We start from the raw sequence: 23,942 nt of genomic DNA on the forward strand, positions 1-23,942 counted from the left end.
CCTGGCAGGTGTGTAAAGCTCCTAGGGTACTCTCTAGAGTCATCAGCTGCTGCTGCTGCAAAGTCACTTCAGTCGTGTCCGACTCTGTGCGACCCCAGAGATGACAGCCCACCAGGCTCCCCCGTCCCTGGGATTCTCCAGGCAAGAACACTGGAGTGGGTTGCCATTTCCTTCTCCAATGCATGAAAGTGAAAAGTGAAAGTGAAGTCGCTCAGTCGTGTCTGACTCTTAGCGACCCCATGGACAGCAGCCTACCAGGGACACCCTGAATTCCACTGCCAGGGGTCCCTCTAGCTAGAGGCTACTTCCCTGAGACCCAGTCTCCTTCGACAGAGCTCTTTTTAACACTCCTAGCATCCCTCTTGGAGGAGATGGAACTTCAACCCTAATTCCTACATGTGGCCAAACTCTAGACCCCTGGAAACTCACATTCTGACCCAGTAAAATCTGCAAGTGCAGGTGAGATGAAGCAACCAGTTCTTCTCACCAGTTCTTCTCACCAACATCAAAGCAAATGGCCAGCCTATTGCTCACCATGAGATGCTCCAGGGGTAAGTTAGACCTACCATCCTTGGGTGTTCCCAACTGCAGGGAGTACATAGCAAGCTCCATGAGCTTTTTCCTTACTCCCCGCCTCTGCTTTAGGTGAGCTGAGAAGCACCTCAAAATTCCTCCCACTTAGGGGGCACTAGGATTTCACAACACACCAGCAATGGGCTCCAGAGATCTTTGAATCAATTCCAAAAATTCCTCTTCAACTCTTCCATATTTTTTCTAAACTCACAGATGGGGAGGGGTAGGAGAAGTTGTTAAACAGTGTCTCTCTACCTCCTTTTCCTGCTTGCTGGTCCAGTAAGTTTCATATCCACATCAGAGGCCAGAAGAATTCCATTCCATCTTTAACTCCTGTTACAAATGAAACGTAAAATGTCACTAAGTAATCATTTAGAAAATTCTGCAGAATACAACATTTTAGCATATTAAAGCAATATAAAAAGCTTGCAAATAACAATACATTTTTTAAAAGGCTCAAATAGCAATGGAGACCTTTTCATAAACCTAATAATTTAAGAACATTTTCATTAAAAAGGAAAAAATAATAGGGCTATTTTACCCTTATTATATAAAATGTTTTCAAATAAAATACACCTAAAAATATATGGCCTATTTGCCTATCACTTTAGTCTTACATAATCAATTATATTCAGAAAATATTAATAATAAGGATTTAGATGTCAAGTTAATAGCAATTACGAAATAGTGAACAGTTATTGGGCACTTATATTCCAAATGCTTTATGCCTATTAATTCATTTAGTCCTAACCACAACACTGTGAAGTAGTTACTATGATTATCTGCAATTTCCAGATAAGGAAAACAAAGCTCAAGGAGTTCGATAGTTTCCCCAAGATTTATGGGCCATAATTCCACTGCAATTGGCTAAAATTTCCAGCAAGATTTACAGAACTAAGTGCTATTATAATGTTATCTTTAAGTTTGCTATTTGAGAGATCAGTATGCCAGAGCATGCTAAAAGCACTTTGTTGAGCTTAAACTTTGTAACATGATTCGCTTGAAGTAATCATTTATTAGCAGAATGATTACTGGATCAGAAATTTTCTAGTGATGTAGAAACCTAAAGTTCTGAAACCTTTGCTATGTAGATCGAAAGCCTCTAATAAGATGTAAATATGCACATGATCCAGTTCAATCATTTTGAATGATTTAGAAAATCCTTTCTAATTTTGACTGCAAAGTGTAGAAAGTCACCCAAGACTTCAAATCAGAGACCTGTTATTTAACTCAGTCTCTACCACACACAAGAATAATCATTTTAGTTCCTTTTTTAAATTTAAGTATAGTTGCTTTACAATGTTGCATTACTTTCAGGTATACAGCAAAGTGATTAAGATTTATATATAAAAATATAGGTAAGTATATATATTTGTAGGTTGCTACAATATATTGAGTATAGCTCCCTGTGCCATATAATAGGTTGTTTACCTATTTTACATATACTAGTGTGTATATGTTAACCCCAAACTCAAGTCCCTTAACAGCTCTCGGCCTTAACTTCCCAGAAGATTGGCTAGGACCTACTCCACTCTGAGTCAAGGTTTTGTTATTCTAGCATATGCTCAATCTAGTTATTGGTCAGCAAACTTGTTGAATTGGAAAAAGAAACCAGCATGTACTGAAATATAGCTTCAAACTCTGCAGTTTAGGGAAAATCCTTCAGCCTTCTCAGTATTTCAGTCTTCCTACTCTGGATTACAGAAAACATTAGCATCATCATCAAATAAGAGAACATCAGATGTACTTTTTAAAAAGTCTCTGTACAAAAGCGCAGACATTAATAAGTATATTAATACAATTCAGGGAGTTGTACCTATATAATGATATTTTTAAATATTACAGTATTCACTAAGTTAGGGTTTGAAGGATTTGCTTCAGCTGTACCTTTGCAGTCTCTGATATTGAATGCTGAATACTTGCAAAACAAGAATTCCAAAAAGAGAGTGTGACTAATCTGTGCACTCTTATCACTAGCAGGACAAATACAGCTGCCAAAAATAGAATTTTGCAGGTTACTTAATAACATGAGTCAGTCTCTTATATCCACACTGATGCAATAAAACGTGCTCATGAGGATCTGAAAATAAGCCTTGTGATATTCTTTTTAAATAATAATTGGATATCTTTAGAATTGATAACTAAAATTTTTATCAAATTTCTTTAAATGATAAAATAATTTTAATGAATAGAGGTTCAATAAATATTGCTATAAAAATTGTGTAATGTTGACAAGCTAAACTTTCAACTTGGTCTCATTATGCCACATAGAGAGATTTCAGATGTGTGCTGCAATGTTAACCTGTAAATAAAATCTGTCTCTAGGCAATGGAATTAGATATGGAGTTTTTTTTCACTTTTCCACTCTTAACTGTACTTCCCAGATCTTCCAAAACTACCATATATTTGAGACTCACAGGGGAAAAAAAATAACATTACGATGATCCTTTCCTCCAGAATGTATTACTAGTGTGGGTCATCAACTCAGTGACATCTGATGAGCCTTTTTTCCAGAATTTTCTCCTTAAAACTAGAAAAATACATTTTCATAGACGAATATTTTCAGACAACTTTCTACCCAATGTGGAGTCAGTTTACACCAGTTCTGCTACAGGGAAGTCTAAATATATAGTTAATAAAGATCACTCATAAGTAGTCTGAATATATTTTAAAGAAGACCCGATGGTTATATAGTATTTTTAAGTGATTTAAAATATGGTGTGTGTTAATACTTTGTCCAATTACCCTATAGATCATCTATTTTCTAAAAATTATTACAACACTAATATTTATGTGGTATGTCAGTCCTACTGTTTGTCTAATGCAGTGGTTGTTTTTAACAAAATTTTCTTTGCTTTTTTCCCCTAATCCTTATTATAAAACACAATGTGTTAGTATTAGTCCTTGAGATTACAGAAGTATAAATTATAGCAGCTGGCCTAAAATGCATATCAAGTAATTGCAATGAAAATTAATTTATCTAGAATTTAAAAGGACAACATAAGACTGCATTAAATGGATACAACATTTCTGTTTAGAGCCTTAAAATTGACCATAGTCTTTGATCTAAGGAATAAGGACTAATATTTAGACATAAGGATGTTCATCATAGTGGAATTTTAAATGTTTAAAAATATTGGACATATCATCATAAATGTCCAATAAAATATTACTGGTCATATAAAATATGTCACCCTTATATTTCCAAATTATATGGTCATATAAAGCTGTAATTTCAAAGAAAGACATGGGAAAATGTCCAAATTTAAAAATTTAGTTAAAAATAAGAAAGCAAACCTGTATGTATCAGCTTACAGATCATATTTTAAGAAATTATTTACACACAAATATTAGAAGATAATAAAAGGTAATCTCTGATAAGGAAAGCTTTTTCTTTCTTGTGCTCTTCTTTATTTTCCAAACTCTTTATAATAAATATGGATTATTTTTTATTTCGAGGAAAAAAAAATCTCATAAAGTAGAAAGTATTTCTATAAGCATTCAGTTAGGAATAGAAAACCTGGGAAAGTTTCATGAAGAAAACTTCATTATTGAAGCTGGATGATAGATGCTTGGGTTCACTAGGCGATTCTAATTCTTTATATGTTTGCTGTATGCATATTTAATACTGATATAATCCAACACTTCCATTTCACTGTTGGAAAACAAGGTCCAGAGTTATACAGTTGAGTACAGACATAAGCCAGAGGTCAGCAAACTGATCCGTGACTCAAATGTGGCCACAGCCTGTTTTTGCAGTAATTTAAGGACATGAGTGGTTCTCACAATTTTAGAAGGTTGTTTTTTTTTAAATCCTAAAATATCAACTATCTGGCCTTTTACAGAAAAAGTTTGCTGACTCCCAACTCTTATCCTTCATTTAGTACTCTATAAGTTAATCCATAGGTTTTTAAAATATTGAAGTACAGTTGATTTACAGTGCCTTGTTAATTTCTGATGTACAGCAAAGTGATTCAGTTATACGTGTGTGTGTGTGTGTGTGTGTGTGTGTGTGTGTACCTATATATATATGTGTGTGTGTACCTATATATATTCTTTTTTCATATACTTTTCCATTATGGTTTACTACAGGATATTGAATATAGTTCCCTGTGCTATACTATAGGACCTTGCTTATCCACTGCATATATATAGTTTGCATCTGCTAACCCAAAACTCCCAATCCAATCCTCCCCTGCTCCCCCTCCCCCTTGGCAAGCACAAGTCCGCTCTCTAATTCACAGTTCTTAAAGAAAATGCCCTATAACATAGATGAGGGTTTAAGATTCCTTAAAGGAAGTAGGAGCATCCCTCCTTGTCCTACCCACCAATTCAAGCCTAAACCCTCATTCCTTCACTTATTTATTTACTCCACAAATAGAGACATGGTGCCTAACTTCATGAAAATTACTCAAAGGAAGACAGAAAATAAGCAAGACATAAAATAATAGCATAGAATGTTAAATGCTGCTGCTGCGACTGCTGCTAAGTCGCTTCAGTCGTGCCCGACTCTGTGCGACCCCAGAGACGGCAGCCCAGCAGGCTCCCCCGTCCCTGGGATTCTCCAGGCAAGAACACGGAGTGGGTTGCCATTTCCTTCTCCAATGCATGAAAGTGAAAAGGAAAAGTGAAGTTGCTGAGTCATGTCCGACTCTGAGCGACCCCATGGACTGCAGCCCACCAGACTCCTCCATCCATGGGATTCTCCAGGCAAGAGCACTGGAGTGGGGTGCCACAGAGTGCCTCAATTTCAGTAAGATTACAGCAGATAAATAAGAAATCAGTGCGCTTCATCTTTCTCTTCCTTTTTCAATCAGTCATCAGTCTGCTCCCAGGAGCAATTTCCTCAAACTAGGGACAAAATACAGACTTTAATTCCCATTTCTCAAACTTTCCTTTCCACGTGTGTTCTCTTATTTGGAGTTTCACTGCAACTTATATATTTTAATTTTCTAACTTGTTCAATTCCTAAGTAAATATCTACAAGCCAAAAGGTACAGAAGATGGCATTAGATCAACATTAATCTGATTAGAAGGCCATTCTCTGCTTATGTGCCTCAAATTAACTCCCCTATCTCTTTGGTTTGGTATAATGTGCTTTAGTAACTTTCCCTGGGTACTTTCAAAATGGCCATTTTTTCTACAAACAATGCCATAAAAATAAGTAACAGGATCCCAGAGTTTACAACTGGCTTCAACTAGACTAGATCAGCGAGAAGCAGATGGAAAAACTCTGTGGTATTGACATTCTTTTCCAACCACCACACAAAAATCCTAGGGACAGAAATAAGTTTGACTCCATGACAAAATATAGCTCTTGGGTCCTCCTTTTTCTTTTGTTGCCTGTTCTTACCACCTGCTTCAGTCCCCATTATTCAAGGACTTATGTCATTCATCAAGTGCATGAATGCTAATTCCTTAAATAGGTGGCACTAAACACGAGAACAGGATGGTACCATTAGATCATCACAGGCATGATTCCTTAAGGTCACCACTCCAGCCACCCATAGGCTAACTTTATTTTCAAGCTCCTAAGAAGCTTTGCTTTTACTGGCCAGCAATGCCATAGCCTGGTGTGGAAGACTCCAGATGAAGGAGCAGCTCTGTGAATCCTTTTGCAGAGAGTGCATGTACCTGACATGAGATGGGAACTTCAGCATCCCAAGGAATAGAAACGCATTCCAGGAGCTATTTTCAAACAGCAATGAATACCTTCTCCACTCGCCTAATAGGGAGTGGGTTACATATGAGGTCTTCCATATAACGTTCAAAATATGTGCAAAATATGAACTATAGTGCTTTCCCTTAAAATAGAAGGACATGACGGTTTCTGTTTTGTTGGCTTAAAAAAGGGTGTAAATTTCATGACTCACACAGAAGCATTGATGGCAGTTTTGAACTTTAGACTTTGTTTGCAGGTAACTTCAGGACTTTTAAAACTGTTACCTGTTGGTTTAATATCAGTCAGCAACAAAAAATAAGTGGCTTTTAATCTTCACCTAAAATCTTATTATGACATGCAAAGAGAACTCTCTAACATAAGCTAAAGAGAAAAAAGTGAGAGCACAAAAGCATACAGTCATGAAGCTGGGTGGGATTTCAGTAGCTGTGATCCTTTTTTTAAACATTGTTTCAGAGATGCAGGGCAGAGAGCTGAAGTGATGTGGAGCAATACATTGACAGAGCATTCGATAAACTTGAATTTCATCATGAGAGAATTATTCCACTTTCAATTCTTTTTTAAGTTTTCCAATGAGGAAAGTTTTTAGAGGTACATCTTAAACACCTCTCCTTCCCCTGCTAATCTTTTAAAACAGAGAACAAGACTAGGGATCGGTTTTTAGTAGATAACAATGTCTGGCTAGAATTTAATCACAGTTTCCTTCTTTTGTATTGTTTAAATAATGACCTTCCATTTGTGGGAAATTATACTCCACGAAAGAGAATGATACTTTCTTTTTTGCATAAGTTTAAGACAGTGAATCAATGAAAAGAAAGTCATTAAGTATTGAATAATTAATGGACAAAGTGTCAAATGAATATGCAATTGGATTTTAAAAATCCCTATATTTCCTTTAAGGATCCTATTAATTAACTCAAAACACATTCTATGAATATGTTTCCACGTTTAAATATGGCAAAAGTCAGACTCCATTTCACAAGTATCCTAACACGCTCCCAAGACCTCTGCAATCACTTCATTAATCTTTTTCCTTTTAAATGAAGAATTTCCTGAGGAAAGATTTAGTGCCTTGCTGAGTCCCTTAGCTTGTCAAAAATTCTTCTGGGTGTGGTAAGGAGAACAATTGCTGTATAAGATTTCTCACATGCTCAAAGAACAAGTGCATTTGGAATTCTCCTTGGCATATGTTGAACTAGAAAAGGATAGAACAATTAACCCAAAACAAATGCTTTTTATCTACATCAGGTCAAATCTGCATGTGAGTATCTTTATGTCATTTTACCAGATCTCCGGCTACTATCAGTCAGTCAATGCAAAAGGGCAACTATAATAAAACGTTGGATGGGCCTATTGAATAAATTACACATTCCAAAATGATAAAAGCCCCAAACAGATAAAGGAATCACCAAAGCTTTCATCTAGCTATTTCTTAGATATAATTTATAGGTTCCTGCAGGTTGGAGCAGTGAGACAAGACATGTACCCAGAGCCAGAAGCGAACACGAACACAGTAAATCCTGGTCTCAAGATAATACATGCTTTGCAGTCCACACCAGTGAACCTCGGGCAAATGTAAACAGAGTGTCTTAGAAGTGAACTGGCATTTCACTTGTTCTCTTATGCAGAAACACACATACACACTCCAAAAAATATATTCTTTGATTTCTAAATTTGTATAAGGATATTCTTGAATTTCATATTCCCACGAATTAGCCATAAATGTCTAGGAAGCTTTACAAAACACAAGTTATTTTTAAAAACCTGTTTGCTTTTAAATACTTCCACTACAGAGATACTGAAATCCTAAAGGGTGGTTGTCACACATACACCTTAAAAATAAAGGGGAAATATTAGAAGATATCATTAAAGTCATCATTTGATAACAAATTAGTTCTGCCTTCATAAGACAATTAACAACTTGAAATCAGAACTCTTCCTAGGTGATAAGATTTCAACAGTCACTCTTCCAAAATGATACATCAAGAACATGATTCATAATTTACTAACAGTTGTTTCAATGGACAAACCATACATTTTTTAAAGATCAAATGTGAGAGCCCTTTGAAGACTGAAACAAATAGATAAATTTTCAAAAGCCAAAATCTATTTGCATCTGTGTGATTTTTGCCATAAATGCATACCACCAACAATAACATTTAAAAATTTATTTAAAAATTTGAACAGAAATACTGTTTACTTTTAAAAGTAGACTTTTTCTAACTTATGTAAATGGGAAAAGTCTGACATTCCTAATGTGCAGTAAAATAAATGCATAACTATTAAAATAAAACATAACTATTAAAATAAAACATTGACTATAAACTACCTAATATCACCTCACATATGATATTTTGAGAAACTCTGGGCTGTATGATAATAAACTAAATTCATGTATTATAGTCATGCCCTGGCTTTGCCTGTTTGTTACTAACTATAGTACCATGTTTCTACAAATTCCAACATCCCACTTATTCAGTTTTATACTACAATTGTTATTTTTCTATTTTAAGAAAAATATCTGGCATTCTTATTGTGTATGCTTTGCAAAAATTGTTAAAAAAAAAATAAAATACCTAACAAGGGTAATGCCAAGTTCCAACATATATAAGTTAGATAAATTCTGCCTTGGAAAAATTCTCAGCCTAAAGTAGATTTTACCAATTTGAAGTCACTGATCTTAAAATGTGTGGGTAAACAAACAATACACAAAACAGACTGTTATCTTTCAGACAGAATTAACAAAATAAACATTCCTTATAGCACTGTCTGTTGTCCTCCACAACAATAATAGCATTAGCAGATCAAAGGTAAAATCACAACTAAGGAGATTCTTTTGGTACCTCTTATTTAAAGCCCCTAAGATTTGCCTTGAACTATCACATGCTGAGGTATAGGTGTTTTACAGGTGGAAGGTAATAATGATAAGGTCTAGTAAAGACCTCTATTCAATTTCACAAATCAGCAACTAGGAAAACACAGCAGTAATGTGTGAACTGCAACAGAGACAGTCTATAGAGCTGTTCTCCAGGTGTAGGCATCAACCATGAGGACAGACCACAGGAGTGCAGCCGTAGAACCGTGGCTCTCGGTATGACGCTGGTGACTGGCTTGTGAAGGCTAGAAACGCCACCAAACTCAGGGAGATGGGCCAGCACTTAAGAGAACGGAAATAGAAATCGATACGAACACAGTCAATTGGAAAATGGGTTGGAGAACATCTGAAAGCAGTCTAGTAAGGAAACATACACAGTTTCTTCCCTCTTGGCAAGAAAAAACAAAGGACCAAAGGGAACCACAAAGATGATTACAGATTTGGAATATAAAATTTCCAAAGAACCAGTTAAAGGAGTTGAAATTACTACTCAGGAAAATAGACTGAATGAGGGTTCATTAATTAATGTCCTCCTAGTTTATGAATGGGCTCATTTATCAAGACAACCAGCCATCTGGTATCCATGTTTGATGAGGCTGAACAGGAAAGCGAGTGTGGCTCACAACAGGCAAAATTGTGAGATGCTAAGCCTGAGAAGAAAGGTCATCACGAATTTTGAACAGTACATATGCCAAATTCACCAGATTGAGAACCAGAGAACTTTTAGTCTATATTTTCTGCAATAAATTAAACCAATGAAACCTTATGGAAGTCACATAATATCTCTGGATTCAGCTTCCTCTTCTGTAAAATGAGCATATTAGGTTAATATTTTTTAAAAAGAAAAATAACGCTAGAACTACAAGTATGGACTCAGGAGTCAAATGTTGTCTTTGTCACTTACTGTTTGTATGTCTTTGGACACCTTCTGTGCCTTGAATTTCTTACCCACAAAATGAAAGTAATAATAATATCCTCATATGTTTGTTGAGAAGGTTAAATTAATTAATACATGGGAAGCATTTGCAGAGATCCTGACTCAGGGTTAGCTGTTGTTTTTTCAGTTGCTGTTACTATTAATGGGCAAGTGTTAGAGGTAAACTCTGGCTGATTAAGCAGAAAAGCAGTTTATTAAAAGGGTATTGGTTTCTAGAAATTTTGGATTTAGAGAACTAGATTCAAGAGTAAAAAAGATGTAAGCTTTTATGAAAATATATATATAAATATATACACACGTATAATGGAATCACTTTGCTATACACCTGAAACTATTAATAACACAACATCAGAAATCAATTGTTTCAATTTAAAAAATAAATAATAATATTAAAACAAAATAATTTCAAAAAGGGTAAACTCTTAGAAATGAAACCAGAACCACGCACAAATCTGGAATGGTAATAAGACATATCCATCGTCAATGCTAATGTTAGCACCATGACTGTTTCTGCACCAGAACTCAACTCAACTTTATTATAACTAGAACTATCCCAGCTACAAGGGACACTAGGAAAGCAAGTATCTGGGCATTTTTAACTCTTACAGGAAAAAGGTAGTTTTGCCCAGATTTCTCAGATGTAGGCAAAGATCAGATGCCAGGTGGCACAAATTAACTCGGTCTGCTTGCCCTTCAAGCTAAGATGTATTGCTCAGAATCATGTATTAAAGGTTGGGTGGTTTTAACCAAGGTGAAGAAGACGGTATATAAAATTTCTTAAAGACTCTGTGGTTCCTTCATGAAAGGGCTTAAAATATCTGTGGCAGAAGGGACTTCCAAATACTCTTAACACATAACTGAGTTATGGGTAAGCTCAGTATTCAGTATCTAAATTAAAACCACTGGATTTATAGTTAGAATTAGGTCTTTAATTTTGAAATTTATATAGTTGAAGATTTTCACCTATTTATATGTGACATTCACATCTTTGAATGGAAAAATAAAAGATCCCAGAGTTTAATGAACATTCTCTCATAGAAAACAAAAACCTGTATTTTTTATCTCTAACTATTTATACATGTATGCTGCTGGAAGAATGCTCCCCATAAGAAGGACATCAGCCAGGAGAGGGAGGAGCAGCTCTGATTGTGCTTCATCTATTTTAAACTCCTCAACTATAAACATGGTGCCTAAAATACCAGCAATTCAGCTTCCAACTGTCCAAGTAGTGGACAGCTATTCTAACCCCATGACTAATGCCCAGAGCCTGTCTTAAACTGGCCTGGACCCCCACTAACTGGTGCATTCTGAGCCCAGTGGGTTGTTCACAGGATAAATCTCCCCCAGTGTCTGAACTTCATGGCATCTCTGCATCAGTCAGATTCTTGGTGATTCCCCAAAATACTCTTGGTGTTACAGAAACAACAGAATTAATAATCTCTCCTAATCAATCATTTTGGCTCATAATCACATGAGTTCTAAATATATGATATGCACAAAACAGTTTGGTGACATTTTTAGTAATAGCAAGAAACTTGAGGAGGAAATTCTAAAGGTCAATCTGCTGGTTGCCTATTTATTTTCAAGCTATCAAAACTTGTCAAATGAGAAATTCTGGAATAGCCACTTCACTATTATGCAATGAAACTTTGTTTCCTTAGGTCGAAGATACAAATATTCCCAAGTTTATATTAAATTTATTCCAATAATCCATTGGGAAGTATATCTCCAGATACTTATGATAAATAGAAATGGCCTCAGAGGGATCTGCATCAATTCAATGGTAACAGTCAGTCCTAGGAGGTGGACTATAGAATGGGCAACAGAAATATTTCTCTCTGTAAGAAGTAGGTGTGAGATATGTTCTTTCCAAAATTTGTGTAATAAAATGATTGGAAGTTGGAATGATTTTAAAAGCAACAGAGAGTCTGCAATTTAATGGCATGACAATTTTTTTCATAAATAAGGAACTGAATGTATGAATCTGTTAAAAGTGACTAGGTTTTCATATAACAAAGCAAAATATAGTAGAAATTAAGCTGATGGACTCTGACACCAGACTGCCTGGCTTTAAATTCTGACTTCCCCACTTCCCAACCACAGAATCTTGGCAAATTATTTAATCTTTTGTGGGCTTCTGTAAAATGTCTTCTGTAAAATCAGGATAGGCATAGTTCATAACCTATAATACTATTTGAGAATTAGGAGAGAGACTGGCATGTAGTAAGCACTGTATAAACATTTGTTAAATAAATAAAATCTTAAATATGTCTCCAAAAATATCAAATTCATTTTTTAGGAAATTCTTGGTTGAGACACAGCTCATTGAATTCTTGTTTTTTCCTATAAGTATAATACATTTCATTTCTCAGATTTCTCAGTGAAAGCTTTTTTAATGAATAATCCTAAAAGAATATAGGGGAAGGAAAAAAAATATAAGAACTCTTGAGGCAAATATTTCCATGTTTGGTAAAATTAGAAGCACCTACTTGTTTGAAGCAAAAAATAATCAAGGCAAGGTAGAACACCCATATGACATCTTTTTAATTTAAAGCAACATGATTAAATTATTAGGAATTTTAAACATGATTACAATTAAAGACACTATTTAGATACCGTAATCCAAAAAGCTTTTGAATTATCAATTATAAAATAATTGAGAAAGTCTCAAGTTAGTATTCACAAAGATTTAACAGTGAAACTAGAAACTGCTTTACTTTGATTTTTAACAAACAACTACCATGTAAAACAAGTCCTTAAATAACTAAAATGTGTCTTTTAGAAATATACATAGAAAAGTATTTGGAAAGGCAGACAAACTCAACAACTGCTTCTACAAATAGGGTGACACGTTGAGAAATTTTTCTGTTTTACTTTATACATTACCATGTTTCTTCCAACATCATGTATCATTTTATGGTATAAAAAAGTTTTAAGTAATCATGGTAGAAGTTAGTAATGAATATGGACATTTGGTTCCTTACATTTTCCTTTTTCCAAAAATCACAATCAAGTAAAACAACAAAGAGCTCTGGCTATGCCTAAGTGAAAAGTAAATTTATCCCTCTCTAGCAAATGAACTGTCAGCTCAGTAGTGGCGGATTAGGCCTATCTTTCACTTTGGGGCCCCTGAAGTTATTTTTGGGTCATTAACTTTCAGAAAAATAAAGACAGCACTGGCAGAAAACCCTGTATTACTCCTCCTTGAAAAGGACATTATATAGCTGATTCACACTGTTGTATAGCAGAAACTAACACAACTTTGTAAAGCAATTATATTCCAATTAAAAATAAAAAAGGACACTGAATTTACCAAAGGTCTTTTTATGACAAAGGAAAAAATAGAAGCTAATTATATTTGGGCTGAGAACAGCATTGGTTCCCCACAAAGATCCAACATTAGTGAACACCTCTCACCAGTCTTGTCAACTTCAAAGACAGATTTAAGTCCCTCACTGGGGACCCCCCAAATTAGCCAGTTCCAATGCTAACCTTCATGATGTTTCTAATTAGGGGTTCACATTGCCTTGCTCATGAAACCACCTCAATCTAAGCAGGCAAGAAGAGGATTAGTAACTATTGAATATATATCACATGCCAAGACCTGTGCCATGCACATCTGATGCATTATCTCCTTTAATCAAAAGCTGATTATGTCTCCACTTTGTGGATGAAAAACACTCAGGATCTGAGAAGTCAAGACATTTGTCCAAAGTCCCACAGCTAGTGGATCCCAGAGCCAAATAGTCCAGGTCCAGAACCCTCATAGACTTCAACATTAAATCAGAACCCTAGACTCAAATTAGGGTCGGATTCTTTGATGATGAGGCATTGGTGAGTTTGAATGGCAATCAAAAAATAACAATGACCCCTTATATTTGTCCAGCACTTTATAAGTTTTCACTGTGCTTATCTGGAGCCAGTCCCTGAAGCAAAGAACATGGTGTTAAAATCCACATTGAAGAGACTTCAATTTTTATCTGACCAGTCTACTATTACTTGTCAATAAGCATCTTCCTTATTAAGAAATGATTTTGAAAATGCTCGAGGAATTCAAACTAAAGATTGTATTGGTTTTTCCTCCCTCCTATACGTCATATGGAATTTGCAGGAAAATGGACAAAGAAAATATGGTGGTCCCCCACCTGGCTGGGATGCTGCACCCCCAGAAAGGGGCTGTGAAATTTTTATTGGAAAACTCCCCCGAGACCTTTTTGAAGATGAGCTTATCCCACTATGTGAAAAAGTGAGTCTGAAGATGATTTTTTTTTTAATCTTTTAATGAAAAAGATACTATTCTCTTCACCTTGCTTTCAGCCTCATTTTTCTTGGTCAGTGACGGTTTCTTTTCCAATTGCCACTCCTCAATCCTGGACAGAGTTAAAACCTTCCTAGCTATTAGTGATTTGCCTCTAATTATCAATGCCTTGAATTCTCTCTGCTCTATTACTCACAGCTGAAACTACCATTGCTGATGACTTTTAAATCTGTATTTCAATCCCCCATCTCCACTGGCAAAGCCATCTTACTGCAAACTCAACATATCTGTCAGTCTAGAGTAACACTATAACAACCTGTCTAAAATAAGATATTGCTTCAACTTGAAATGTTACTATGGTTTTATAAAGTGTAAGACTGTCACATTAAAAAAAATGTGTATGTTTGTCATGGCTCAACCATGTACCTGTATATATTGATCCAGAAAGAAAAAATTCCTTCTAAAAATTTGAATGTGATGAGCAAGATTAATAACATGGTTTTTCAAAGTTATTACATAATTGAGGAATAAATTTCCTCAGTTTTAACTCTAAATTATATTTTGCTACTGAACCCAAAGTTAAATCGAAAAAGCAAAATTGACATTCTTGATAATTTACCAAGTAGGTGTTTAAAACAATCACATTCCTAGAAAATTTAGTGAAAATGAGAGTTTGGCTATTTCTTTTCCTAATGCCAAAATCATCTATGTGTTTGTATGTGTGTAATTCAGCCTGTTTCAGAACTACTTTTAATTTTATACAAACAACATCAATTGGCACACGCACAAATTATGAGGACTTCATCCTGTAAGAATCTTACATACTGAATGTGAAAATAAGTGCCAAAGCCCCCTGAAATGCAGAGATGAACCATGCTTGAATTTTTTTCTAATGAGCCCGGGAGAAACAGGTGTCCACCACTGAATACCTGGGGTGGCATGGGGTGGCATGGGGTGGCATGGGGTGGCATGGGGTGAGGCTGAGCTGAGGGGAAGCCACCATTGCAAAAACAGCATTTGCTGAATAATGCCTCTTCTCACACGCATCCCTCACATCTATGTCAACCATCCTTCTTACAGCAGCCAGCAATAATGAGCTACTGTATCTGGATTATGAAGAAAAGTTGGGGAAGCAGGAGAGAGTAGTATAGAGGCAACACAGGAGCTGCACTGAGGGACAGAGGGAGCACCCTGTGGCCACGGAGGTCTGGCCCCAGATCAGTTGCATTAACACTAGCATTTGCCTTCTGCTTACAGATGGCAAAAACAGGGCTTCCCAGACCATCCTCTGAAATACACCTGCTCTGTTCACCTTTGTATCATGGTGGGGGGAAAGATAGCAAATAAGTCAGTTTTGCAATGTTCCAAATGAGTGTTCCTAGTTTTGGTTTTTAAACACTAAGGGTAGAGAACAACCAAGTAAAGATAAAACTATAGAGACTTCAGAGGTCAATTTAGAGAATAAGGACAAATTATCGAAAAATTGTACTTCTGATGACAAATGTGTTTTCTGGTCCCTAAAATGGTGTATAAATCCCCAGATAATTGTGTGATGAAAGGTCACTTGCTCTGTCAAAAAAATATATATCCTGGTAACTCAGGCCGAAATGCCACTTGCACACGTTTTCTTTATTATCTTGACTTTGCCGATGAGTCAGAAGACAAATTTGAAGCCAGCATGAAAACATGTGAACCATTCATTTATATGAGATGCAAATACCAAATGTGGTAGAGGCAGATTTCACAAAACATTGTGTATATGTGTGTTTAAATATGAATTCTCTCTTTTCATTACTTGTAGATTGGTAAAATTTATGAAATGAGAATGATGATGGATTTTAATGGCAACAATAGAGGCTATGCATTTGTAACATTCTCAAATAAACAGGAAGCCAAGAATGCAATCAAGCAACTTAATAATTATGAAATCAGGTAAGATCTATCTCTTCTAGATTAAAAGTGAATCAATGTACCTTTATCTATTCTTCTATCAAGTTTATCTATATTTTAGTATATGCAAAAGATAGCCAAAATCAGGAAAAAAAAATATGTTAGTTCTTTTCCTTGGAAATCAATTTAATGAAACATTTATTTAGCCAACACTATATAAGGTGCCAGACTAAGTTCTGTAAACTATTCAAAGAAACAAAATTCATTCATTTATCCATTTCATAAATACATGCTGGCCACTGTTCAAACCATTAGAAGTATCAAGGAACACTTTCCTCCAGTCATAGTAAGCAATTGGATGTATTCAAAAGAGTGAAAAAACAAAACCAGGAAATGGGATAAAGCTGTGTGAAGAGGTCGCTGTTCTAACTTGATGTATTTAAGAGAATACTCTTCTGGGAAGCAAAATTTGATCTGAGATTGAATGAAAAGAATCCACCACGAGAGTCAGACCTAGAGGAAGATTATTGCAGAGAAAGAAAGAACAACAAGTGAAAAAGGTCTCAAAATGACAGTAAGCGTGATGTTTTAGAGAACAGAAAAAAAGCCAATGTTCAGAACAGAGTAAGGAGAGGAGAGTTGAGGGCAATACAGTTAGTTGGAGAGTCATATTTCATCTTTAAGAGTCTGGATTTTAGTCTAATAAAAGGGGAAATCACAGAAGAGTTTAACTAGAGTCATACTTTTAAAAAATATTCCTCCAGCTATTAAGTGCCCAGGGTAAGGACTAAAAGAGGGAAAATCAGTTCCACGGCTGCCACTGTGTCTAGAACTAGGCAGGAAATGGTGGTGGTTAGACAAAGAGGTTGGTTAGTGGTGTAGGTGATAGTCAGATGTGGGAGATATTTTGGAGGTTGAATAGACAAGACTGGCTAAGTATTGGATTTAGAAGAAAACTGGATTTTGGTTCAAGTCTCTGTGGATGTGCTACTGTCATTGAGATGGAACAGGCTGGGAGAATAGCAGGAAAACATGAAGTGCTATGTTGGGGACAGGCAACACCTGAGATGAACATTGCATGTCCCAGGGGAGATACTGAGGCGATGACCGTGTGACACCGGAGTCAGGAGAATGGTCACGATTGGAGTATGAATTGGGGGTCAGCCAAATAAAGGTAATATTTGAAGCCATGAAATTAGCAGAAGGTTCCAGGACACACCTGACCCTATACAATCAATAAATTGGCAATAGGACTAAACTTCATGAAAATGTTTGAATTCCAAAATGTAAACTAGAGGGAAGTGCCATAAACACTTTCTTAAGGAAGCCCAGGGTCACCAAGAGCAAAGATTAGTGTACTAAGTGAAAAAGGAATACCTTGGGGTCAGACAGGTTTCAGGTGAGTGTCAAAAAGTGACTTGACCTCTCTGAGCCTCAATTTCCTCATCTACAAAGTGGGAAGAATAATAATACTATTTCATAGGTTTATTATGGGGATGTTATCAAGATTTTTAAATGTTTAGCTCAGTATTCAGAACATAGTAACAGGTCAATAAATGATAGAAGTCACATATTAGCAACATTAATTCTGAGATGCTGTTTTTCACAGGAAGGAAGGAAGACATTCCTTCCTGTAACAGAGTCACACCTTAAAAGTGATGGAATCTGAAATTCGATGAGTACAAAGACAGCAGATTTCCCACCATTATTTTTCTCTCACTTCTTATAGGCCCAAAATAAGTGCCACATTATCCCTGTAATTCTGTAAGTCAGTCAACTACTGGATCATTTTTCTTAAAACCCTTAGCCACAATGAGATTGATTGGACTTGGCAACTGCTAGTAGTCTAGCCATTCCATCTCAAGATTGGATTCTAGAACAGAGTCTTAGAAAAAACATAAAGGAGGCTCCCCCAACATATGGCTCCATGGATCCAAAAGAGTTCTGCTATGTGCAGAATTTTGGGGGATGAGAATCAGGAGATCTGAGGTCTAGTCCGGATTCCTTGGAACAAATCCTTTGACCTCTTTCAGCATCATTGTTATACTATCACATGATCACACAGAGTTATTCTGGGCATCCATCATATGAAATAATACATACCAAATTGTTTCAGAAAGGGCTATAAAAAGCTATATCCTAGTATAGCTTAATATTAGTTATATGTTCTCAGGAATTAGAGGATTCTCCATTCCTTGATCTCTCATGGTATCTGGATATCTTGACAGTAAGGATTATTGCCAAAAGAGCTTTTAAGTTGAGACGGGTGTAGAATTGGCTGTATAGGGAATCAATAGAGTTTGCTGGATCTTCTTAGCATACTGTTACACACTGGAGCCTGTCAATACTTTTTGAAAACAGGGTATGAACATTAAACACAACCCACTGAAAAATAACACTCTCCTCTATGAATTTCAATGTCTTCATCTTTAAAATAGAAATAAAAGTCTCTGTACCTCATGGGGGGCGTAATGAACAAAAAAGAGAGAGAATGCACGTAGAACTCAGTGCCTGAGACGTCAGATGCTCTATAAATGTCTGCTGATGGTTATGGCGATGACAGGAGGAGGCTGAGAAGGAAGAGGAGAAATATGACAAAGTATTTGGAAAGAGAAAAGTGGTGGCCAAAATTCCAAAGTTCAGGTTGGATGCCAGAAGCAAGGTGAAGGCACAGAGTGACTTTAAATTTTAATGAGTAGGATAAAGGCCACTATCTCTCAGGAGGTAGATAAAGTTCTTATCTGGAAAAGACTCACAATTGTCATGTCAGCCTCCTCCTCATCAAATATCCACTGAGTATCTTCTAAATGCCTGGCTTCTGGCGACATTAAAGTCATGCCCTCAGCTTTTGAGACGTAGTTTTTCATCTCCAAGCAATTCTTGGAAAAGTGAAAGTGTTAGTCGCTCAGTCATGCTGGACTCTTTGTGACCCCATGGACTGCAGCCCACCAGGCTCCTCTGTTCATGGGATTTTCCAGGCAAGAATACTGGAGTGGTTTGCCTGACAAATCACACAGCTCTGAAAACAGGATATGGAGCCTCCAGGCTCCCCCTACTGGTAACTGATAAGACCAGTCCCTTAATGATCAATAATATATTTTCTAAATAAATAATATCTTGAAGCAAAAGGTTTAAAAAAAAAAAAAAAAAAAAGTTCATTTTATCAACCCTTTCACCCCTCCTGAAAAACCACATTCCTAGGACAATGTTCACCAAATAGAAACGGACCTGTCACAGGTCTGATATGCAATTATTGATTCTTCAGCAAAGCATAGACCCTGGTCAAACATCTGCCACACAACTGAGAACCACCAGAAGCAAGAATTAAGAGCAATCTCCCCCTTAAGCACTTTTTATTCCTAATGAATGAGTGGTTTCTGTTAAGGGAAATTTACCCATTTTTAATAACTTTGTGTTATTACAAAAGTCACATAGCCTAACACACAACACACAAAAACAGCCAAAAAAAAAAAAAAAAAAAAAGAAGTAATAAAAGTTCAACCATTCTTCATTGCCCTATGTTGAATTTTTATAGTCTTTCTAGACTTTCTATACAATTTTAATCAAAGTGGCTTTCTCATATACTCATTTTAGAGTCTTTTTTTTTTTAACCAAATAGCACAGGCTGAACTGGTGTTTTCAACTATCAAAGACTCTCCCATGTTATTGTGTTTATTGACTACAGAGCATTCTGTGTCACGAATGCTCATCTTTTTTTTCCCAGTGCATCTCAGCCAGGAGCAGTATTGTCTACCCTAAGGGACATGAGATGGTGAAGAGGCTTTCTTGGATGACCTAATGGGTGGCTCCTGGCATTTAGTGGGTGAGAACGAGGGAGGACAAACACACCACAGAATACAATGTGGAAATACCCGGCCCTAGAATCAATGTCATCTCAGCTGAGATACATTAAACCAGCTCTCTATGATGGAATATTTTGCTCATTTCCAATTTGGGAGAGATTTTAAATAGTAGCAGTGAATAACTTTACACAAAATTCTAGTGCTCATCTCTATTTCTAAGGATACTCACCACAGAGGGCCATTATATGGCCAAAGGTTTCCCACAGTGAAGACTTTTTTTATGCGTTTTGCCAAATGCTCCTGGAAAAGTTGAACCGATCTCATCTTGGCAAACGTACCCATCAACTTGCCAATAAGCAACATGTACAGTGTGAGAAACGGAGATTGAATTGAGCCCAGAGGCCAATTTTATATCTTAAAACCTGCAACATTGTAAGCAAGTCATTTCATTTCTTGGAGTCTGGAGTTCTTCAACTGAAAAATGGAAACAATACCTATTTTGCCCATCTCACATTCTCCTTGTGTCGGTCAAATAAGATAATATGTGAAAATCAGTTCTGTATATGGCCTATCTTGAATAGTGATGTCAGAATAGCTTCTATTTGGTTGGAAAAGAAAGGGAGCACCAGGGGTTGCAACCTCAGATACCTTCAGGGCAGCCAGGCAAGTTACATGTGTAGGTTAGGCCAGGTGTAAAGGCCTCAGGATTGGTGCCTTTTTATTAATATATGGTGCCCTATATTAATATTTGGGAGGGTTGAGGATTGGCAATAGCTAGTGAATTTACGATGAGTCTAAAGACAGCAGATAATACTCAGCTTCAATTTTTTTTCTTTTTTAAGATAGCAATGGTTGGCAAAACTAATACAATTATGTAAAGTTTAAAAATAAAATAAAATTTAAAAAAAAAAAAGATAGCAATGGGAAGCTGCTATATAGCACAGGGAGCTCAACTCCGGGCTCCGTGATGACCTAAAGGGGTGGCATGGAAAGGTGTGCGGAAGGCTCAGGAGGGAGCCTACATATAGTTAATTTAATTTGTTGTATAGCAGAAACTAACACAATATTGTAAAGCAATTGTACTCCAATTAAAAAAAAATTTTTTTAAGCAGAATTTCCCAAAAGCAGTTCCCTTCCAAAAGCAATCTAAACCCTAAAGATAGCCAAACGTCACACATCCACAGACCTTAATAAAAGTTCCAAGGCCAGACATGTTCAACTTCTGTCTTAAACCTTAACCACACAAGGATTCTCACCAATCAAAACACCTGCTCTTTTGGCAGAAATGGGCGTCTCTTAGGGGTTTGTGCCAGTGTGGACAACTGCCGATTGTTTGTCGGGGGAATTCCAAAGACCAAAAAGAGAGAAGAAATCTTATCAGAGATGAAAAAGGTCACCGAAGGAGTCGTGGATGTCATCGTCTATCCAAGTGCTGCAGATAAAACCAAAAACCGCGGCTTTGCCTTCGTGGAATATGAGAATCACCGGGCAGCTGCCATGGCCCGGAGGAAGCTTCTCCCAGGTTAGGACTATCCTCAGAGAGGAAGCGTCACTCCCTCCTGCCTGCTTCAGGCTGCTGCGCTTCTTAGCAAAGGAAGCAAAACCCTGCAGTCCATTTCTTTGCTCTTTATCTCTCATTATGCAACATTTTAAACTCTCCATCTTTCTTTCCTCACAGTTGATTCTGTTCCCTAGAGTTTTCACAGATTAGGTTCGGAAAACTATTCACTCTGTGCATTAAATCCAATACACATGCATAGGAGAAATCTAGAACCTCGAGCTATAGCAACGCTGTACTGAATCTTTAAATTGAAGAATCTCCTTAAATTTATCAATCAACAGTTATCTTTATGTATCATTCTCATTATCAGACTTATTAGAAATAAGGTATATTATCCATCATAATGAAATAATAAATATGCAAGCCAAACATTATCCCAATGACAATTAAGCGGCATACTTTTATTATAACCCCCCAGTAGCATCACTGACTCAATGGGCATGAGTTTGAGTAAACTCCTGGAGTTGGTGATGGACAGGGAGGCCTGGCGTGCTGCAGTCCATGCGGTCGCAAAGAGTTGGACACAACTGAGCAGCTGAACTGAACTAAGTGTCTAATAATTTGTAATTTCAGAAATTAGAAATAATAGCTTTCCATAAAAGGACACCTTAGTTAGGTGCTATAAATACAACGCAGGTCCTGTCTGGGCAAAGACCATAAATTCCTAGGTTTAGAAAGTTCCACCAAGACACTGTCTCAGTCAGATCAACTTAGGAAAAATTATTGAAAGTCTGTGCTTATTTTAAAATATTTGCCAAAACTTACACAAAGTAAGGTATTGAAATGAATCAACATTAAAATGATAAGGATTTCAAGAATAACTGATTGAACACACTGGAATCAATGTTTCTCTTAAGCACTATGGAAGACCACCTTAATCTGAAACAAAGCAAAACAGCAACAATACCTAGACATATGCTGCTCTATACACATTCTTAAAAAATACTAACAGGATTAGCCCTCTAAAATTTTTCAAAATTGAAATATGGCTTCTGAGCTTGAGGAATATTTTTTAATACTATGAAGGCAGCTTAAAGTGAAAAATATGAGCTAGCCCCCAAAATTGCTGAATCTATTGAGGTGGGTATTTTTATATCTAAAGTAATATTCAAAAATTTTGTACATGTGGTCCATGGGATTCCAAAGAGTTGGACACAGCTGGGTGACTGAACAACATTAGTATTAGAAAACATAGGAAAGGGAAATTTTACAAAGATTAGGGAAGATGAAATCAATATTTAAAATTTAACAGTAAAAACGTTTTGTCCTGAGAGGTGGATAGTTTCAACATGGAAATGTCCATTAAAAAGTGAATAATCAAAATAAAAAAGAAATGAACATAAATTCACTACCCGCTGGTCAAGGTGCCTGACTCATAGGGGCATAGAATCACTAAGACTCCTCACACTTCTTACCTAGCCTCTCAGTGACCAGAACTTAATATTTTACTGTCCTCTTCAATACCAGCAATTTTGCTATCGAAAAGCCCCTCATTTCCATCGTGTTCTTGGGCCACCATTGTAGGCTTTAACACATATATGCCCAACCTTGGATTTTTTTTTTTTTTAATCAAGGTCTCCTAATTATTCTCTCAGCTCTGCTTTCTCTTCAATGGATCACACCTTCAACTGACTCCATCCTGAACTTTACCCCCGAGTAGTCTTCCTAAAATATCCCATCATCCTTTCTACAAGTTCTTTTACGTAGCAGAAATTCAGCCTCTCTTTGTTAAGAGGCTGAATGTTGTCACTCACTCAGTGAAAAAATTAGTTAAAAATACTATTAGTTAAAAAATATTAAAAAATATTATTTGAACTGTCTTGTTGCTGCATATGAGATAAACCGTAAACCTCTGAGCCTGTCATTCAAGGCCTTTCACTCAGGGTTCCAGTTCTTTTCAAACATAAGTTGTACATTCTGTTTTCTGATAAAAACCCCTTTCTCTCAGGACAAACTCAATGTCCTAGACAACGCCTTGCTCATTTTGTATCCTTTATTCCCAATGCTGTATCTCCTACTAGAAGGAGTTACCCTTTCCCCTCTCCTGACTCACTGATTCTAAGGCCCCCCCTTAGCCATCATTTTGTGAAGAAACCAGCCTTACACTGTTTCAGCCCACACTAATTATTTTCCTCTTTTATTACCTGTACAGATATATACAATCATTTGGGAGGGGTAGCGGGAGAAAGGCAGTGAAAGATAATCCAAAATAGGAGAAAGGGTTTTCAGAAGTCAACCAGTGTTCCTGGGGAATTAAAACTTCCCATCAGCTTCCTTTCTTCAAAGAAAACAGCACACTGAGTCACAGAAAAAGCCTTTGTCTTTACCTGAGTTGAGCCGACTAGTTGGGTCAGGGCTGAGCACG

General features: G+C 36.5%; 1 protein-coding gene across 10 annotated transcripts in view; it reads left to right on the plus strand.

The window, feature by feature from the left end:
• A1CF (APOBEC1 complementation factor) overlaps positions 1-23,942 on the plus strand; it is a 92,531-nt gene that overhangs the window by 33,592 nt on the left and 34,997 nt on the right. For all 10 annotated transcript variants that reach the window (XM_006072979.3, XM_006072975.3, XM_006072976.3 and 7 more), the window contains 3 exons: positions 14,177-14,311; positions 16,125-16,255; positions 21,300-21,538. In XM_006072979.3, the coding sequence (XP_006073041.1) occupies positions 14,177-14,311; positions 16,125-16,255; positions 21,300-21,538 (505 nt within the window). The remainder of the gene's footprint in view (positions 1-14,176; positions 14,312-16,124; positions 16,256-21,299; positions 21,539-23,942) is intronic.

This window comes from Bubalus bubalis, chromosome 23 (assembly GCF_019923935.1).
Source record: "Bubalus bubalis isolate 160015118507 breed Murrah chromosome 23, NDDB_SH_1, whole genome shotgun sequence".
NCBI classification, from domain to species: Eukaryota; Metazoa; Chordata; class Mammalia; order Artiodactyla; family Bovidae; genus Bubalus; species Bubalus bubalis.